At 42.4% G+C, this 16945-nt stretch overlaps 2 protein-coding genes across 2 annotated transcripts; both read right to left on the bottom strand.

Moving 5' to 3' along the window:
- Positions 1–1058: 1058 nt before the first annotated feature.
- On the bottom strand, positions 1059–9025 carry chrna9a (cholinergic receptor, nicotinic, alpha 9a; the record flags this gene model as incomplete). The annotated part of the gene is made up of 7 exons (XM_083929752.1): positions 1059–1229; positions 1344–1933; positions 2405–2756; positions 6838–7018; positions 7109–7263; positions 8698–8843; positions 8980–9025. The coding sequence occupies 7 exons, from the start codon at positions 9023–9025 to the stop codon at positions 1059–1061; spliced, it is 1641 nt and encodes a 546-aa protein (XP_083785878.1).
- Positions 9026–16074: 7049 nt separating this feature from the next.
- rhoh (ras homolog family member H) lies at positions 16075–16725 on the bottom strand (the record flags this gene model as incomplete). Its single annotated transcript, XM_083935228.1, has 1 exon — positions 16075–16725. The coding sequence occupies one exon, from the start codon at positions 16723–16725 to the stop codon at positions 16138–16140; it is 588 nt and encodes a 195-aa protein (XP_083791354.1). The 3' UTR covers positions 16075–16137.
- Between the last annotated feature and the right edge of the window lie 220 nt (positions 16726–16945).

Genomic DNA, 16945 nt, shown 5'->3' with positions numbered 1-16945 from the left:
GTATAAAGCAATGAAAACAGATTTTATGTGGAAAAAAAACTAACAGAAAAGGACAGTTTTGTAAAATGTAGTATACATACATCATGTAACAAATAGGTTTTGTACCATAACACAAACTGCTGGGACAGTGACTAAAACCATATTTAATATTAATATTTTATACTGAAGATATAAAAGGTTTATTAATGAGCAAAGCACAAGTTAGGCCAAAGGTACAACACATACACTGTTCACGCTCCAGGGGTAAACTTTATGGTCTGAATATGACATTAAAAGGAGAGTAAGTAAGGTATTGTAACACTTGGGGTTTGCCCCCTTTTTGATTGTTTCATAAGTATTTAAAGGAGCTATACTCAACAGTCAGACCATTAATGTGCAAAGATAGAGTGGAGTAATTACGTCCTGAGCAGAAGGTGAAGTCACTCTGTGTGTGTGTTGTAATCTGAGTTTCTCCTTTGCTTGTTTTGATAGCCAGTTCATTGGTATTTCACATATGTGCGGTCTCTGATAGCGGTGCAGAAGTGACCCTAGCCCGCTGTTTTTTTCAATATTTCTAGTACAGATCCTTTAAGGTGCTCTCATTGTAACTGACTCTGGAAATCAGCATCATCTGGTCGGCCTAAAACGCAATGTAAGTAATGTAATGCCTATAGCTGGATGTCAGGCTGTTAGCTCATCCATAATGGAGAGTCCATGCATGTTCAAAGCGAGGCCTAGATTGTCTTACCGCTCCACTGCTCCGTCACACATGCAAGCACACCTGACATTAACTAACCAAGAGGCTTTGATGAATTTCCGTGCTTGTGCACTTGTGTGGCTAAACGGATGATTTGCGTGCAGTGACCTTATCCTCTTTATGTGAAAGCAAAAAAAAACAATGAACCTACACAACCACACACACATACACACACACAACACAATGCTGACACACATATGAGACAGTTTTGATGTGTTGCATTACAGTAAAAATAAGGTGACTCTTGATTAATGCTGAGGTCCAGCAGTGATGGAGAATGAATGTTATCACAATGGTAAAAAGATGATGAAGAAGGAGGCTGTCAGGATGCCTTGGCGATGATGAGGATGCTCATGAGGAACACCATGAAGAAGAAGATCCACATGAAAAACCTATCCATCACCTTGGCAACCTTCTTCCATTCTGCGGCCTTGACACAAGTTGCTCTCTGCTCACGGAAGCAGTTGGCGATGTACTGGATGTTCTTCACCACCTGAGAAAGAGACAGATAGATTAACTAAAGAGAGCACTTAAAGAAACTTTAGAAGAAGGGGAGTAATCAGATAAGTGGGTAAAGTGAGTAAACAGAGATACTCTTGTGGTGAACCTGTTTATGTTGGAGGCAGGGGCAGCAGCAGGGGCAGGCTGGGACTTGAAGTTTCTCCAGGGGATAGAGGAGCTGCTCCTTCAGCCCTCCGTTCAGGTGCTGAAGGTTTTGTGGATAAGCAGGGGCCTGGTAGTCCAGTTCGTCCCTCCGGATGTGGTGGTAGCGATGTGTGGGTTCTCGCTTACCCTCACCCCTCTCCAGTCTGGAAGCGTGGTGATGCTGACTGCTATTGTTGGCGTTGCCGTTTGCCTGGCTTCTGTGATGCTTGTTGTGATGATGCAGACCGTGGCCATTGCTGTACTTGTACGGGTCGCTGTCGTGATGGTAGTCAGGGAAATTATCATCGCGGAAGCCGTCCTTATCGTTGAAGGGTTCCTCTGGGTACAGCGGGGTTCTCTCACTCTCCGGCGTAGTGCAGTTCTCCCCCACTTCATAGACAAAGAAGATTTTAGACATGTAGTCTATGATGAGCACCTTAGCCCAGTGGGGGACCGGCTTGGCTTCAGCACCACAGAAATGAATGTTCATGATGAAGATGGTGAGCGAGGTTGAGGCTGTGATCATAGTCATGGTGGCTATGTAGTACTTCCCTAGAAGAGAGGACAAAGGACAGGGCAGATTTGTAGACTACGAGGCATTCACATAATCACATACAAAAGCAATTATCTGGAAAGACATGCCATGAAAATCTGTTGTCTCAGACGCATCTTTATACTACAAAGACATGTCAACCTATTTAGTCTCCAGCATCGGTGCTCTCTGCACCATCTTTGCAGCAAGTGAATAACTATAGCAGCGCTTTCTACCTATAAATAGTATAGTTGACATCAAAAATGTACAGATGTTGTGATGGCTTGTTTAAAGTTTACAGTTTTTGAATACGAGCTGTGTACATTTCTCTGTGGATTGAGCGTTTTGTTACTTTCAGAGTATTCATATAGCACCTCCTGTTTACCTGTATTATAATCACAAAAGACATCTCACTTTTTACAATATGAGACCTTTAAATAGTTTAATAATGAGGGGATACTGAATGCAGAGAGAATTATAATAATTAAAACCTATATAGGGCATGCTCTCTGCAGGAGGCATGCTCTCAGCCACCAACAACTGGAACACAGTGAGCGCCAGCAGCACCGTCACCCCGAGGGAAACCTTCTCCCCCGAGTCGGCCGGCAGGTAGAAGCCCAAAGGCGCCAGGAACGAGATGAGGAAGCAGGGCAGGAGCAAGTTGAAGATGTAAAAAGAGGAGCGACGCTTCAGGAGCAGGGTATAGGTGATTTCAGTGTAAGGGTCGGAGCAGCAGCCATACATCATGACGTTTCTAACTGCCGGCATGCCGTGACACTCCCACTCCACATTCTCCACAAAGTCAGACAGGTCACCGCTGTCCATCCCCAAACTGATGTCCACCTGTGTAGAGAGAACACATTGTGGGTATCAACACACATGCAAAAATGCAAAAGTCCTATGGACGCAGAAACTAGCAACCAGAAATGACCCTTACATATAGTTTAGAAAAGAAAAAGTTATTCGCTCTTTATTTATCTGACCATAGGAACTCCTTACTGACTGAACATGAGGGATTTTTATATAGAAAATCTGTCACATTAGCAAAGGCTATGTCCTGTCTATATGAAACTGAGGCGGGGTTTTTTATACTTTCTGTATTTATTTACTAAGAGTTTACTGGTTATCCTTTACTGTATTTGCGATAAGCGTAAGCACGTAAGCATGTGACGTAAAGCGTAGAGTTGTGCGCACAGTGTCGTACTACATATGCATCAGAAGTTAGCCCCGTGATCTGATGATTCACGACTTTACGGCATGATGATCAGTGTGTCATGGATTTTACAGGCTTTCCAGTTGCACATCGCGACAGTCCTCATTTTCAGTTTCTCATTTCTGTGATCTACTTTTAAAACTCCTTCCTGTGGGTAGCATTACAGCTCACGTTGACACCTCCACCCAAGTCACGCCTTTACCGCCAAGCCACAAGTACTCTATTTACATGGAAATCGAGCTGCCAATATGGGTAGGTTACGTCACATTAGGGTGCTTAATCTGGCCAGCAATATACCTCGGTCCGTCTCAATTTGTGGACCAGGCCATATATTTTTACTGTCCAGTGTAAAAATATATATATTATAGGTATAGACTTCTACAGTAACAGACACTTACTTACTATAAACAATTCAGAGTTTCAGTTCCACCAAAAGAACAAAACGGAAACCAACGCAAACACAAATCAGAGGTAAAATGCAAATCACAAAAGATTAAAACTATTCTGTCAACATATTTAGCCATTAAATGTTGGTTCACCCAAATAAGGTTTTGTCATTTGAGGGAATAAACCCAGCAAACTTGTTAGCAAACATTTACTTGTTTACACATTACATAACTGAAAGAGGTCCAGGAAGTTGTGAAGAAGGCCAGCACTAGCTTAGCCCCTGGACCAAGTGGTGTCCCATACAAGGTCTACAAGAACTGTCCCTTGCTACTAAAGCTACTCTCGAGGATGCTGATGGTCGTATAGAGGAGAGGGAAGGTGGCTCAGCAGTGGAGATTCACTGAAGGTGTCTGGATCCCTTAAGAGAAGGATTCAAAGAAGATCGACCAGTTCAGGATAATTTCACTGCTGAGCGTGGAAGGCAAGATCTTCTTCAGCATAGTAGCAAGATGGCTGGCGGACTTCCTCTCCAGAAACAACTACATAGATACGTTGGTGCAAAAGAGAGTGATCTCAGGAGTGTCGGGGTGTCTAGAACACACTGGAGTGGTGACCCAACTCATCCGAGAAGCCAGGGAGAACAAGGGAGACCTCACTGTGCTGTGGTTAGACCTAGCCAATGCATATGGCTCCATCCCACACAAATTGGTCGAAACCACTATGACCAAACACCATGTGCCACACCACGTTGCAGATCTGATCCTGGATTACTATGGTCAGTTCAGGATGAGAGTCACAGTGGGATTAGTAAAATCAGAGTGGCACAAGTTGCAAGTTGGGATAATCACAGGCTGTACCATCTCCGTGACCTTGTTCACGTTGGCGATGAACATGATTGTGAAGTCTGCGGAGCCAGAGTGCCGGGGCCCACGGACCCAACCAGGGATGCGCCAGCCCCCAATCAGGGCTTTAATGGACTACCTGACAGTCACCACAGAATCTGTGCCAGAATGCAGGTGGATCCTTCAAGGGCTGGAAAGGATTTAAACCAGCCAAGTCTAGTGGTGAAGAAGTGGGAAGGTCACAGACAGTTTCAGTTTCAGCATCGAAGGGTCATTGATATCATCAGTCTCAGAGAAGCCTGTGAAGAGGCAAAGTCTGGGCCTGGGCAAAGTCTTTGATAGCAGCCTCAAAGACTCCTCATTGGTCCAGGCAACCTGCCAGGAACTGCACAGCTGGCTTAAAGCACTGGACAGATCTGGCCTCCCGGGCAAGTTTAAAGCGTAGATATACCAGCATGGTATATTGCCAAGGATACTCTGGCCGCTACTTGTGTACGAGGTCCCTATCTCCACGGTGGAGACCCTGGAGAGGAAGGTCAGTACCTGTCTCAGGAGATGGTTGGGGTTGCCCAGAAGCCTCAGCGACATCGCCCTCTATGGGAACACCACAAAGCTCCGGTTGCCCCCGAAGTCTTTGGAAGAGGAGTTCAAGGTGACACGGACACGAGAGGTTCTGAGACTCACGGGACCCAAAGTTGGCCCAGGCAGGCAGGTGTGGTGGTGAAGACGGGAAGGATGTGGAGTGCCCAGTCTGATTTGCTGGACGCAGAATCAGGACTGTGCCACAGAGAGCTTGTGGGAGTGGTGGCCCATGGAAGAGCAGGCCTGGGGATGCTCCCAACACCACCTCTGCACAGGGAGTGCAAGGGGAAGGAGAAGAGCAGGCAGATACAAGATGAGGTCAGGACTGCAGTGGGAGGAAAGAAGGACAAGCAGAGCGGCTGGTCTGGGGCAGCAGGGGGCCTGGACCAGATGGAAGCACGCCATGGACCGCAAAGCCACCTGGACAGACCTATGGCAGTCTGAGCCACACCGCATCAGCATCCTGATCCGGGCAGTCTATGATGTCCTCCCTTGTCCGGCGAACCTCTTCATCTGAGGGAAAGTGGAGACCCCGAACTGCCAATTGTGTTCAGCAAGAGGCACTCTGGAACACATCCTGAGCTGCTGCCCAAAAGCGCTCAGCCAGGGCCGTTACACCTGGAGCCACAACCAGGTCCTGAAGCCGATTGCAGGAGCCATCAGCAAAAGGATCAGCAGCTCTGGCCGAGTGTGCAACACCACCTGCGCAATCGCTTTTGTCAAAGCAGGAGACCAGCCAAAGGCAGGCCGTAAAAAGCCACCAGCCGGGATCCTGGCATCAGCACAAGACTGGCAGCTCCCTGTAGACCTGGAGAAGAAGTTGCAGTTCCCTCAGCACATTGTCCACTCCGCCCTGAGGCCAGATATCCTTCTGGTCTCAGAGAGCACAAAGAACATCGTAATCATTGAGCTGACGGTGCCATGGGAGGCCCGCTTGGGGGAGGCCCATGAAAGGAAGAGGACCAAGTATGATAACCTGGTCACCGACTGTCGTGCACAGGGCTGGAAGGCTAGGTGTATGCCTTCCGAAGTTGGTAGTAGAGGATTTGTGGGGCACTCGCTCCACAAAGCCCTAAGTGCCCTGGGCATCACAGGAAAAGCAATGAGCAGAGCCATCAAGAACATCACCGAAGCAGTTGAGAAAGCCTCGAGATGGCTCTGGATTCGGAGAGGAGAACCATGGGGAAAAGTGAATGTCACTTGAACACAAGCCCGGTTTGATCACCCGTGGCTGGGTCGCCTGAGTAGGATGTCTGATGTTTGAAAGACCCGAAACATCTGATGATCTCAGGTACCATCACTGATGATGTGTTTAGGTGCATCAGAGGACTGATGTATTCAAGAACTCCGGTATTCACTCACTTTTACCAACTTCTGAGGGAAATATGTGTCTCTGTAGCTGCTAAATGCTCCAGCATGTTCCCCAGTTAGTTGCTACCTGCAGTGTTTCCCAAACATAGACCAATGTATTGATTCCAGGTTTTTTTGTTTCTTTCAACGCGATTTTAAAATATGAATATAGTTCTGTTTATTCATCTCCGCATATAACTATTTCTCCCTGTCATTCTCGTTACACACACACACACACACACACACACACACACACACACACACACACACACACACACACACACACACACACACACACACACACACACACACACACACACACACACACACACAAACACACAGACAAGTGTGTACTGAAATATAATTCAAACTGACTTTTAAATTAAAAACGTTTTAGGAGCCACATTTAAAGGGGATGACTGTGTGTAAAATATCGCTTTTAAGGGGGTCGAACCCAGTGTCAGTCATTAGACTTAAGACAGGCTTTAATCCAGAATATTAACTGATTCAAACATGAAGAAGGTATGATCCATGTCTCTCTTAAACACACCTGGTTGCCATTGTAGGTCCAAGAGCCGAAGGTGAGTTTGCACTGCTGCCAGTCGAATGGGAAGTAGGAGACATCCACCACGCATGTGCTCTTTGTGATCGCTGGAGAGTCCCAGACAATCTCTCCATTATAACGCAGCTTCACATTAGTGCTGGATGCACCTGCAGACTCTTCATCTGCTCTACACAGGCGTACAGAGGAAAGGACACATCAGTCAGATACACACACTGCTGCATTATAGGTGCACTGTGAACTGTCTCTTGTTACTGACTTGTTATAGAGGACGATGTCTGGCTTCCAAACCAGGTCACTGGGGATGTTGATCATCTCAAGGCCGTCATAGTCCTCCTTGTCCCATTTCAGGTAGGCGTCATTCCAGACCTGCCTGATCCACAGGTACGTGGTTAGCACCTGGTTCCTCTCATCCTACACACATAGAAATATTTTAAGAGAGAGCGTGGTAACATTAAAAAAGGTTTGTCCTCCCGAATAACCTATTCAAATAGACTGGATGCAGCCCATTCTTTATAATCCAGCACAGTGCTCTTCAGTACTGGCCTCTGGTGGTCTTTACAGGAACAGATTACTGAAGGCAGTACAGTTTGTACAGTATGTGAGCCACAATATTTGTTCTGTAGCTTGTTTTATGCCCGTCTTATTCTACTTTAGTTTGTTCTTATTTCATATTCTTTATTTTAGTTGTTGTAATTGCATTATAATGTTTAATGTAACGCACTTTGAATTGCCCTGTTGTTGAAATGTGCTATATGAATAAACTTGACTTGCCTTAAGCTTGAGCAAATTAAAAGAGACCTCCACTCATTTACACATCAAAGTCAATTCACTGGGAGGACCACACAGCCTGTGAAAACTGCCGTCTCCTGTGACTCTGGAGGAGCTTTGTCGAGTTAATTTATCGACTATCTCAGCTCGGAAATGGATAGAACAGATATGTAAGAGCTTGAGCTACAAACTAGAAATTAACCAGTCAGGGAGGATCTAACAAAACAGGCCTTAGAGTTGCATAAAGTGACTGAGTGGGACCCAATTTTTGCTGCATCAATTATGGCCTTTCTTTTTCTTTTTCTTTTTTTTCTTTCTTTTGCAGGTCCCCTACTTTATGAAAGTGCAGTATTGAAACACTGGAGCACTCTTGTAAGACTTGGTTGCATGGACATACAGTAACATGAATTAATGTTCAAAAACACATTAATTTTCTCATACTGTCTGCATGTACCTGTATTCACCCTCTGTTCTAACAGCCTGTCTCCTGAAAAAGCCCATACGTTTTTTTGGATTGTGGGTTCTTGGTTTGGTTGATGTAAGGAAGCATACATGATATACAGTAGACTGTATATATTCAGAAATCTAAATAAAATCATATAGTGTGCCACCCTTTATTTTACTGTATGTATCGTACAAGAATGTGACAAATAAACATGCCAAAAAAAGCATGCGCATCCAGACGTTTAATAGGCTACAAAGTGCTGGAGAGAAAAGCATGTAAGAGGTGGAGAAAAATAGTGAGTGCATTAGATAATGCTCCCATGAACATATGATAACTGACAACAGCAACAGATGTTGATCTTTATCTTCCTATAATCACTGTAATCATTTGGCAGTTAAACTCTGCAGCAGCCAAATACATCTGTTTTGTGTATATACGTATGTGGTTATATAAGTGTAGGCGTCCTATAGCTTTAATGAAGTGTTGGAACAAGAAGGTACAGAATGTGGGTACAAGTGATCCAAAAGATCCATCTGAAGAGAGCATTTTGTGTGCAAATGGTTGTACATGTGGCCAGGGTGTTTAAATCTATGCCCAGTAATGATGCATATTTGAGTTTCCTCTCTACTCGCCATATCTTTGATCTGTGACAGGGTAATCTGCAGGGAGACATTGAGGGCTTTGTCTGTTTCGTCCACTGGCCTCAGAGCATTTGAGTAGTCCTCCATCAGGTCAGATAGAAGTTTGCGGGCATAATGACCCTGAGCACCGTGGGACACTGAGGGGGCAAGAGGAGAGCACAGGGTGGGTACAACAGCAAAGGTAACAATAGAGAAATTCCTAGGAATTGCAGAGACAAGAGCAGAAAAACAAGTCAGAGTTGGGATCAAATTGGTTCATCATGTAAAACTGACCTTGCACCAAAAGACTGACCCAAACCATCACCGCTGCCTTCCTCATTTTCATCCGGTCACAACCTGAGGGATCAATTATTCAGCAAAGTAGTCACTGAGAGAGACCGGGTCCAAATCCAGAGTGTCACTCTATTCTGATCTCCATTCTCCTGATGGTGCCGACGTCGAGAACCCAAAAAATTTCTTGAAATCTTACATCCTGTCAGAGGCTCATAATGCTTCGCTAGTTGTTAGTCGCAGTTCTCCTCTCTGTCACTGTCTCTCTGCGTGTGATCACTGCTCTGGAACAGGACCTCTGGCTATCACTCACGCACACACATACACACACAGACACACACACACACACACACACACACACACACACACACACACACACACACACACACACACACACACACACACACAGTTAGACTGCAGTATCACGTAGCCCACAAGCACATAGGTGAAATGTGATATCTGCAGGCCTATCCCCTACATAACCACAACCAGCTGTACTTCAGAACACACACACACACACACACACACACACACACACACACACACACACACACACACACACACACACACACACACACACACACACACACACTCTGGACCTTACTGCATTACACAGCTAATGACATGTGTCAGTCACACACATACAGTGACACTTTCTTACCTATGCTCAGGTCATTCAAGATGAACACACACATGTCATGACACATGTCACAAACACTACACTACACTACACTACATGGCAATGAACTTCACACAGATCTAAGGTCAGATTTCACCCTGTAAACATATGAACAGTAAAGCTGTACACTGGTTATAGATCAGTGATAAGAGTAGATTTCATGTGTCTGCACATTAAGACACAGCTTACAGACTCTCTGTGTCTGTAAGCTGTGTCTTAATGTGCAGATTTTTTTCCCATCATCATGTCTCCATTACATGCATAAAATATTGTTTGTGTTACATGCTATTTATACTTATAGCAAGTCCCATGCTGGATCGAATCTGTGTTTGTTTTTTTGTTTTATTTTTTTTGTGTGTGTGTATTTGGAAACATGTGTTATGTTGTTTTATGAAAGAAGAAGAAACATATTTAACCAGCATTATTATTGTAGTGAAAATAATAAATATATAAACTGGAGATCAAAATTAGAGAACAAGTTATCAATACTTGATTTATTCTGAAATACTGTTATTTTTTATTGGTCAGAATTTGATAGAATATCCTCTGGGGCTATAGCACTGCTGTACTAGCATGTTTTTTTAAATAACCAAGGCACTTCAACAAAAACTTTATTTTGTGAAAAACACAGTGAGCAAAATTAGGAAACAGTAACAATTGTGTCAGAAGAGAAGATTTAAACACTGTTTTCTTCGGGCTATAGGATTAAAAAATGAATAGGAAGTGTAGAGGCCACAGCTTTGAATGACTTCAGCACATCTGTGCCCACAGGACATCACTAGTTTCTCACACTGCTCTGGTTTGATCTTGGTCCATTCTTGTTGCAGTCTCCTCCACAGTTCGGTAACTGTAGTGGGTTTCTTAGTCATTAGTTTGTCGCCAAATATTTTCCAGAGATTCTCTATAGGGAGAAGATTGTTTAAGTCTTCTCTTCTGACACAGTGATTACAGTGTTTTCTTTCACACAATAAACGTTTTTGTTGAAGTACCTTTGTTATTAAAAAAAAAAAAAAAGCTAGTACAGCAGTGGTATTAATTATTTGTTCTCTAATTTTGATCTCCAGTGTATATTGTCTTCAAATGTTCAATAATTATTCAAAACTGCATCACAGAGGTCAGAGAAGCATACCAGTAAACCAAACGGTTCTGGAGTGAGACTCTCTATTCTCTCAACAAGGGGAATAATACAGCATTGATACAGAATGTAGATATATAACTTTTTATATATTTAAATATGTGGGAAAATATTCAGAGGTCAGAGACATCACTCTTGTAGAGACTATTGTTTGAGAAAATAACTTTTGTGTGATCACCATACATGTTACTCAGAATAGCTTTAATATGCGAACCGTCAAGGCCAAATGTTTTACATTTGCTTATGAGACATTTGTGTTAAAAAAACCTTAAAGACAGAAGTTCAAGCTCGTCTTTGAAAGGCTTTCCTTTTTTACTCATTGTTTCATTTGAATCAGTGCTTGGATTAAACCACTTCAAAAGAAGCAGACAGGTGCCTTGTAGCTTACAGTAAATCAAATTTTTACGTCAAACAACATCAGTAAGAAATTTTACTGACATTGTTCTCTGTTATTCTGCAGAGTGCTGCTGCACATGGTGATGTGTTAATGTGTCACTAAGTTTCTGTGGTCCTGAGCTCACATAGGACAGGTGTTTCCTGTGTGTGTGTGTGTGTGTGTGTGTGTGTGTGTGTGTGTGTGTGTGTGTGTGTGTGTGTGTGTGTGTGTGTGTGTGTGTGTGTGTGTGTGTGTGTGTGTGTGTGTGTGTGTGTGTGTGTGTGTGTGTGTGTGTGTCGGATAGAACCATTGTTTGTATGCTGAACATTGAAAAAGTATAATATAATGCATGCACTTTACAAAAAGAAGAGGCACCGTGAGTGTGTGGATAACGGTGATGGCGTCTGACAGGGGTGTGTGTGCCGGTGTTCATGCAGTAAACGAGGAAGAGAAGGGGAAGGAGCTTCAGAGGGTTAGACAGTAAAAGAAAGGCAGAGAGGTAGAGACAGAGATTGACAGTAGAAGCAAAGAGCAGTGGTGTAGTAGTAACAGCTAAGGAAGTGTGTGTATGATAATCAGCAGTGTCTAGTGAATAAGCAGCAGTAGAAGTAAGTTTTAGGCTTTTTCTTTAGTTTCCAGTAGCTTTTGTGGTGAGCAATGAACTGATCCAACAAACAATTATAATACAAGGTTGAGTACAAATGAGCAGTGGGTAAAGAAGTACTCAGATATTTTACTTGAGTAAAAATAGCAACGCCACAGTGTATAGACTATAGAAGTACTCTGCCGGAAGTAAAAGTCCTGCATTCAAAATGTTACTTAAGGTAAAGTAAAAAAGTAAAAGCACTTCAAGTGTCCAAATATATATGGCTCGGTTTAAAATATCCAGAGAAGGGCCTCTGAATTATGTCTGTTAGTATATCTTTCATCCCCCGGTTCCCTTTACCCTGTCAGTTCATCATGAAGAACCAGATGTGTTTGGGTCCACTCTTTGTCCTCACTCCTATAAAGGTTGAGGTGTTGGTCATTTCTGCAGGTTTTCCTAGATGACCTGAAAGATGCTATACTTTCTGTAATAAACATTTTTATTCAACAAAGAACAGCATCGGACTTTGCCTACATCACATTTTCATATCGTCATCTGCACAAGATAGCACACACTTATTATGCAGAATTGTTCATTTCAGAATAATGTATATTTGATTACTGGGTTATTATTATTGATGAATGAATTAATGTCTACATATTTAATATTGCAGCTGGTAAATGTGGCCCTTTGCTGCATGACGTCCCCTCCCTTTCCTGTCTACCGTAAGCTGCATCAATGAAAACGGCAAAAAACAATGTTTTATCTCATCTTGTCATAATAATAATAATAATAATAATAATAATAATAATAACGATATAATAATACTACATCATAAGTTATTAGTTGAGTTAGTTATATTTTGTATTATTAATCGTAATCTGCAAAGTAACTACAATTAGCAAATACATGTAAATTAATAAAAGTAAAATATTTTCTTTGAAATGTAATCATGAAATGGAAATACTCAAATAAAGTACAAGTACATTAAATACGGTAATTGAGAAAATGTACTTAGCTGATTTAAGTGGGACTAGTCAAGAAAAGCACAGCTGTGGCAGATACTGTTAACGATGGCTCTGTACCACAAAATTGGAACAACAACACACAAATGAAATGCAGCCTTTATAGTTATTGGATACATCTGCATGTGCTCCTGTCAAACACATCAGAGGTCTTGAGAAGTGTGTGTGTGTGTGTGTGTGTGTGTGTGTGTGTGTGTGTGTGTGTGTGTGTGTGTGTGTGTGTGTGTGTGTGTGTGTGTGTGTGTGTGAGAGAGAGAGAGACATAGTGAGAGAGAGAGAGAGAGAGAGAGAGAGAGAGAGAGAGAGAGAGAGAGAGAGAGAGAGAGAGAGAGAGAGAGAGAGAGAGAGAGACAGACATAGTGAGTGAGGGACGAGGCGTTGCGGTAGTTGTGGGAGAGAGCATAAAAAGGTGAAAGATCTGGCCGCAGCATAGCAGGTATTCAAACATGTTAAAATTCTTTGTCACTTGTAACTCAACAAAAACTGGCAAACATGCAAACAGTATTTAAACGAATACTACATTTGGATTATAACTATTATTGGATTCTATGTAGTAAACTCCCCAAAAGAGCTGTTTTGTGAATGAACCTGTACAGGGTGTCTGTGTCAGATGGTACTTTCTTTAGTGTCCTCTACAACATGTAAAAATAATAATTTAAAGTTTTATTGTAGTAAAAAATAATATTTAATACTTTAATTGTTCATCAGCATGCAGATAAGTTTGGGGATGTTATACTACATCAAGCTAAAGAGGCTTTTATGAAGTCCATATCGCGTTCATGTGGTCTGTCCTGTGCATGTTATCTATATGACTCTGTAATATGATTGTAAATGTAAGCTTATGTATGATCACATTTACTGTAAGTGTGTGCATAAAAGACTGAAAGAGTGAACTGAGTAACTTAGAATCGCTTTGTGTGTTTGCACAAATTTGACTTTGTAATGTGCGTGTTGGGATGTGGTTAAGTGTTTGTTAGCATATCACTGAAAAGCCGGTGTTGTATCTCTCATCCTCAGTAGCTATGAACACCACATAAGACAGAGAATGTAGAAAATGAGCAGGAGAAAAGCATGAGAGTGGGAGTAACCGCTTTTCTGAGCTTTTTCCTTGTTTTTTGCTGTTCCTGGTCGTGTTTTTTGTGCTTTCAGCTACACATATATTTGATATACAGCCTTTATTTCCTCATGGCAACCTCTCATATGCATATTCAAAGCCCCTAACAAACACGTCACATTAACATAAATTCTGCACTTGTGTGTAACCTATTAGGCTCTAAGGATAGACCGTGTGTGTGTGTGTGTGTGTGTGTGTGTGTGTGTGTGTGTGTGTGTGTGTGTGTGTGTGTGTGTGTGTGTGTGTGTGTGTGTGTGTGTGTGTGTGTGTGTGTGTGTGTGTGTGTGTGTGTGTGTGTGTGTGTGTGTGTGTGTGTGTGTGTGCGTGTAGCTATGCTACGTGTTGTTCTCATTGGCTAAGCTGCTCCTCGCAATCTTCTGCAGAGGGAAATGGAATAGGATGAAAAAGAGAGAGGGGGAAACTTCTGTGGAAAGGAACAGGCTCGCACAGTAAATTTCATGTTTTTCTACTCAGTTAAGCATTTATGAATACTGTATTACAGACACACAGCACATCTGAAGCAGTTACCGCACCTTCTTAAACATCAATTCCAAGGACTTTTCAAGGACTTTAGCAGCCCATTATCCTCAAATTCAAGGAACCAAGGCACAGTTTGAGATACGGATCAAGGTTAATAATTAGAACTATAAGACACACGCAGACAGCGGCATGTAGTCTATTTAAGAACTTCTATTCTTGCACAAATTATACAAATGCAAGCACTTTTAATGTCCCATGTCTAATTATGTGTTTATTTTCAATAAATTTCCGGCCTTGATCCCCCTCCTCAAATTCACAACCTATCAAAGATTTCAAGGACACGTTTTGTAAACAAAATAGTTTGACCTACAAATCATTGAACAAACAGCCTGAGATAATATGATACACCTCCAAAAGAAACTTTTGATATCATATGTTGTCAAAATGTACAAATTAAATTATTAAACATCTGATATAATGTGTACTTAAAAATTGATTTCATGCATAGATACATTTAACACTAAGAATAATAATAGCTATGGGTAAAAGTTACAGGTATGAATAAAACAATACTGTGTTAATCTGTTGAATCCTTAGTTTTAACTTACGGGGACAGTTTAAGAAATACATATGTAGCAGGCCATGTCTTCATATTTTTTATCATATTTAAAATGAGGTATACAGTTAAATTAAAAAAATACAATTCTGAAAAAAAACACATGTGGCGCATGGTTTCAATAAAATAAGAATGTCAGATAATGTCGATGTTTCATGTCCCTTTACTTTAATTCTAGTTTTTTTGTTTGTTTATAAAATAAACGTATCAATTATATCTTGTATATATTACTACCGACATTTTACAAATGTTTTAAGGTTTTTAAATGACTGATGTGTGTTGACTGTTATGCATTAGTCAAATTTAATTTCAATGTAAATGATGTCTGAGTAAAAAATATAAATACAGGTAGGCTTTCTTTTGAATAGATTTGACATATATAATTAAAATATATATATATATAACCTAGGGAAATAAATACCCTGCTCTGACCTATTGACACTTTATTATCTAATGAAATGTTACCCTCTTTGGAGTCATAATAGAAAACATGCTATACGTAGAGCTCGGTGCAGCAAAAATGGACCCACTGGACTCCCTGAGCTGCCACACACACACATTTTCTTATTGCAAAGAGTTTAAGTCATGCACTCACCATTATTTACTGATTCCATAGTAATTACATTTTAGGAGCATAAGAATAGGCTTTTCAGTTTTGAGTTTGACAAATCTGTAAAAAGCTCCACACCTTTGTTACACTTTGGTTGTGCCAGCGCGCCATGGTTGTGTCAATGCTAAAGCTTTAAATGCTTTATTTTAAGGAAGCCTTTCACAACAGGAGTTCTTAATGGAGTATTTTGGAAACACAAAAATGACCTGATGCCCCATTTTAAATATGTTTGTGTGACCTGCTGTGGTTCGCTTCACAAACAGAGCAGAAGAATCAAAGATCATCGTTGGATCGCACAAAAATAGAACTTTTCCTAATACTAAAAGTATTCTTATTTTTAAATATGTTTTGAGTTTAGAGGAGTCTTTCGGGCTGGCAGGACGCCCAGTTATTGAAGATGAACCCTACATATATAAGAGAAATACAGCTTTGGGTTCTTGTACCTCTACAGGCCCTCACTGAGTTTGAACAGCTCGCTAAGACACTAAGTCATCTCTTGATGGCTCGGGCGCCCACCAAGTCAAGGTCAAAGGTGGAATGTCAAAAGACTTTGCACTGGTTAATGCTGAACATCCGTCGTCTGGCCCGTTTCCTGGCCTGGTTTACGGCCGTCCGCACTGCATACTCAAACACCTGTTGCACGCCACGGTTACCTAAGGAGGAGCACTCCAGGTAGCCTTTAGCGTGGACTTCCTGAGCCACGCGTCTCCCCTCCGCTGCTGAGATACAGCTGCCCCGATACGCCCCTATCTCCCGCAGATCTGTCTGGGTGGCCACAACCAGCACTGGCACCTTGGGCAAGTTTTCTCGTACCTCGGCGATCCACTTATGCTGGACACTGGCCAGCGAGTTAGGGTTGGCCACAGAGTAGCAGATGAGGACGATGTCCGCCTGCTGGTAGGATCTCGGTCGGATTTGTCGAAAGTTGTCATTGCCCGCCGTGTCCCACAGGCCCAAGCTGATCTGAACCCCATCCATGTACACCTCCACCCCTGTGTTCTCAAACACTGTGGGCTTGTAACTGTCCGGGAACGTCTCTGAGGTGAAGCGGACCAGCAGCGCCGTCTTGCCTACGGCACTGTCCCCGACCAGGACACACTTCAACGACATTTCTTCCAGGCCGTTCATGGTCGCCTCTGACAGTCTCACCCCTCTAGATGTTTGTGGTTCTGTGGTAAAGTCCTTAGGGGTAGTTTCTCTGGAACTTGTCAATCTGGAGAGGCACAGGGTTCAGGAGGTAGGCGATCGCTCATCTGTGTGTGCTGTACTTCCGTGTTCAGGTAGTGGTTTTCATAGCAGGTGATTTGTAGCACTGCCTTGTGGTTACTCCATTCCTGTAGATTCCGGT

The sequence above is a fragment of the Echiichthys vipera genome, assembly GCF_963691815.1.
Source record: "Echiichthys vipera genome assembly, chromosome: 2".
Taxonomy (NCBI): Eukaryota; Metazoa; Chordata; class Actinopteri; order Perciformes; family Trachinidae; genus Echiichthys; species Echiichthys vipera.
The sequence above is the reverse complement of the archived record's forward strand: the minus strand, read 5'-3'. Positions and strand labels throughout refer to the sequence as shown.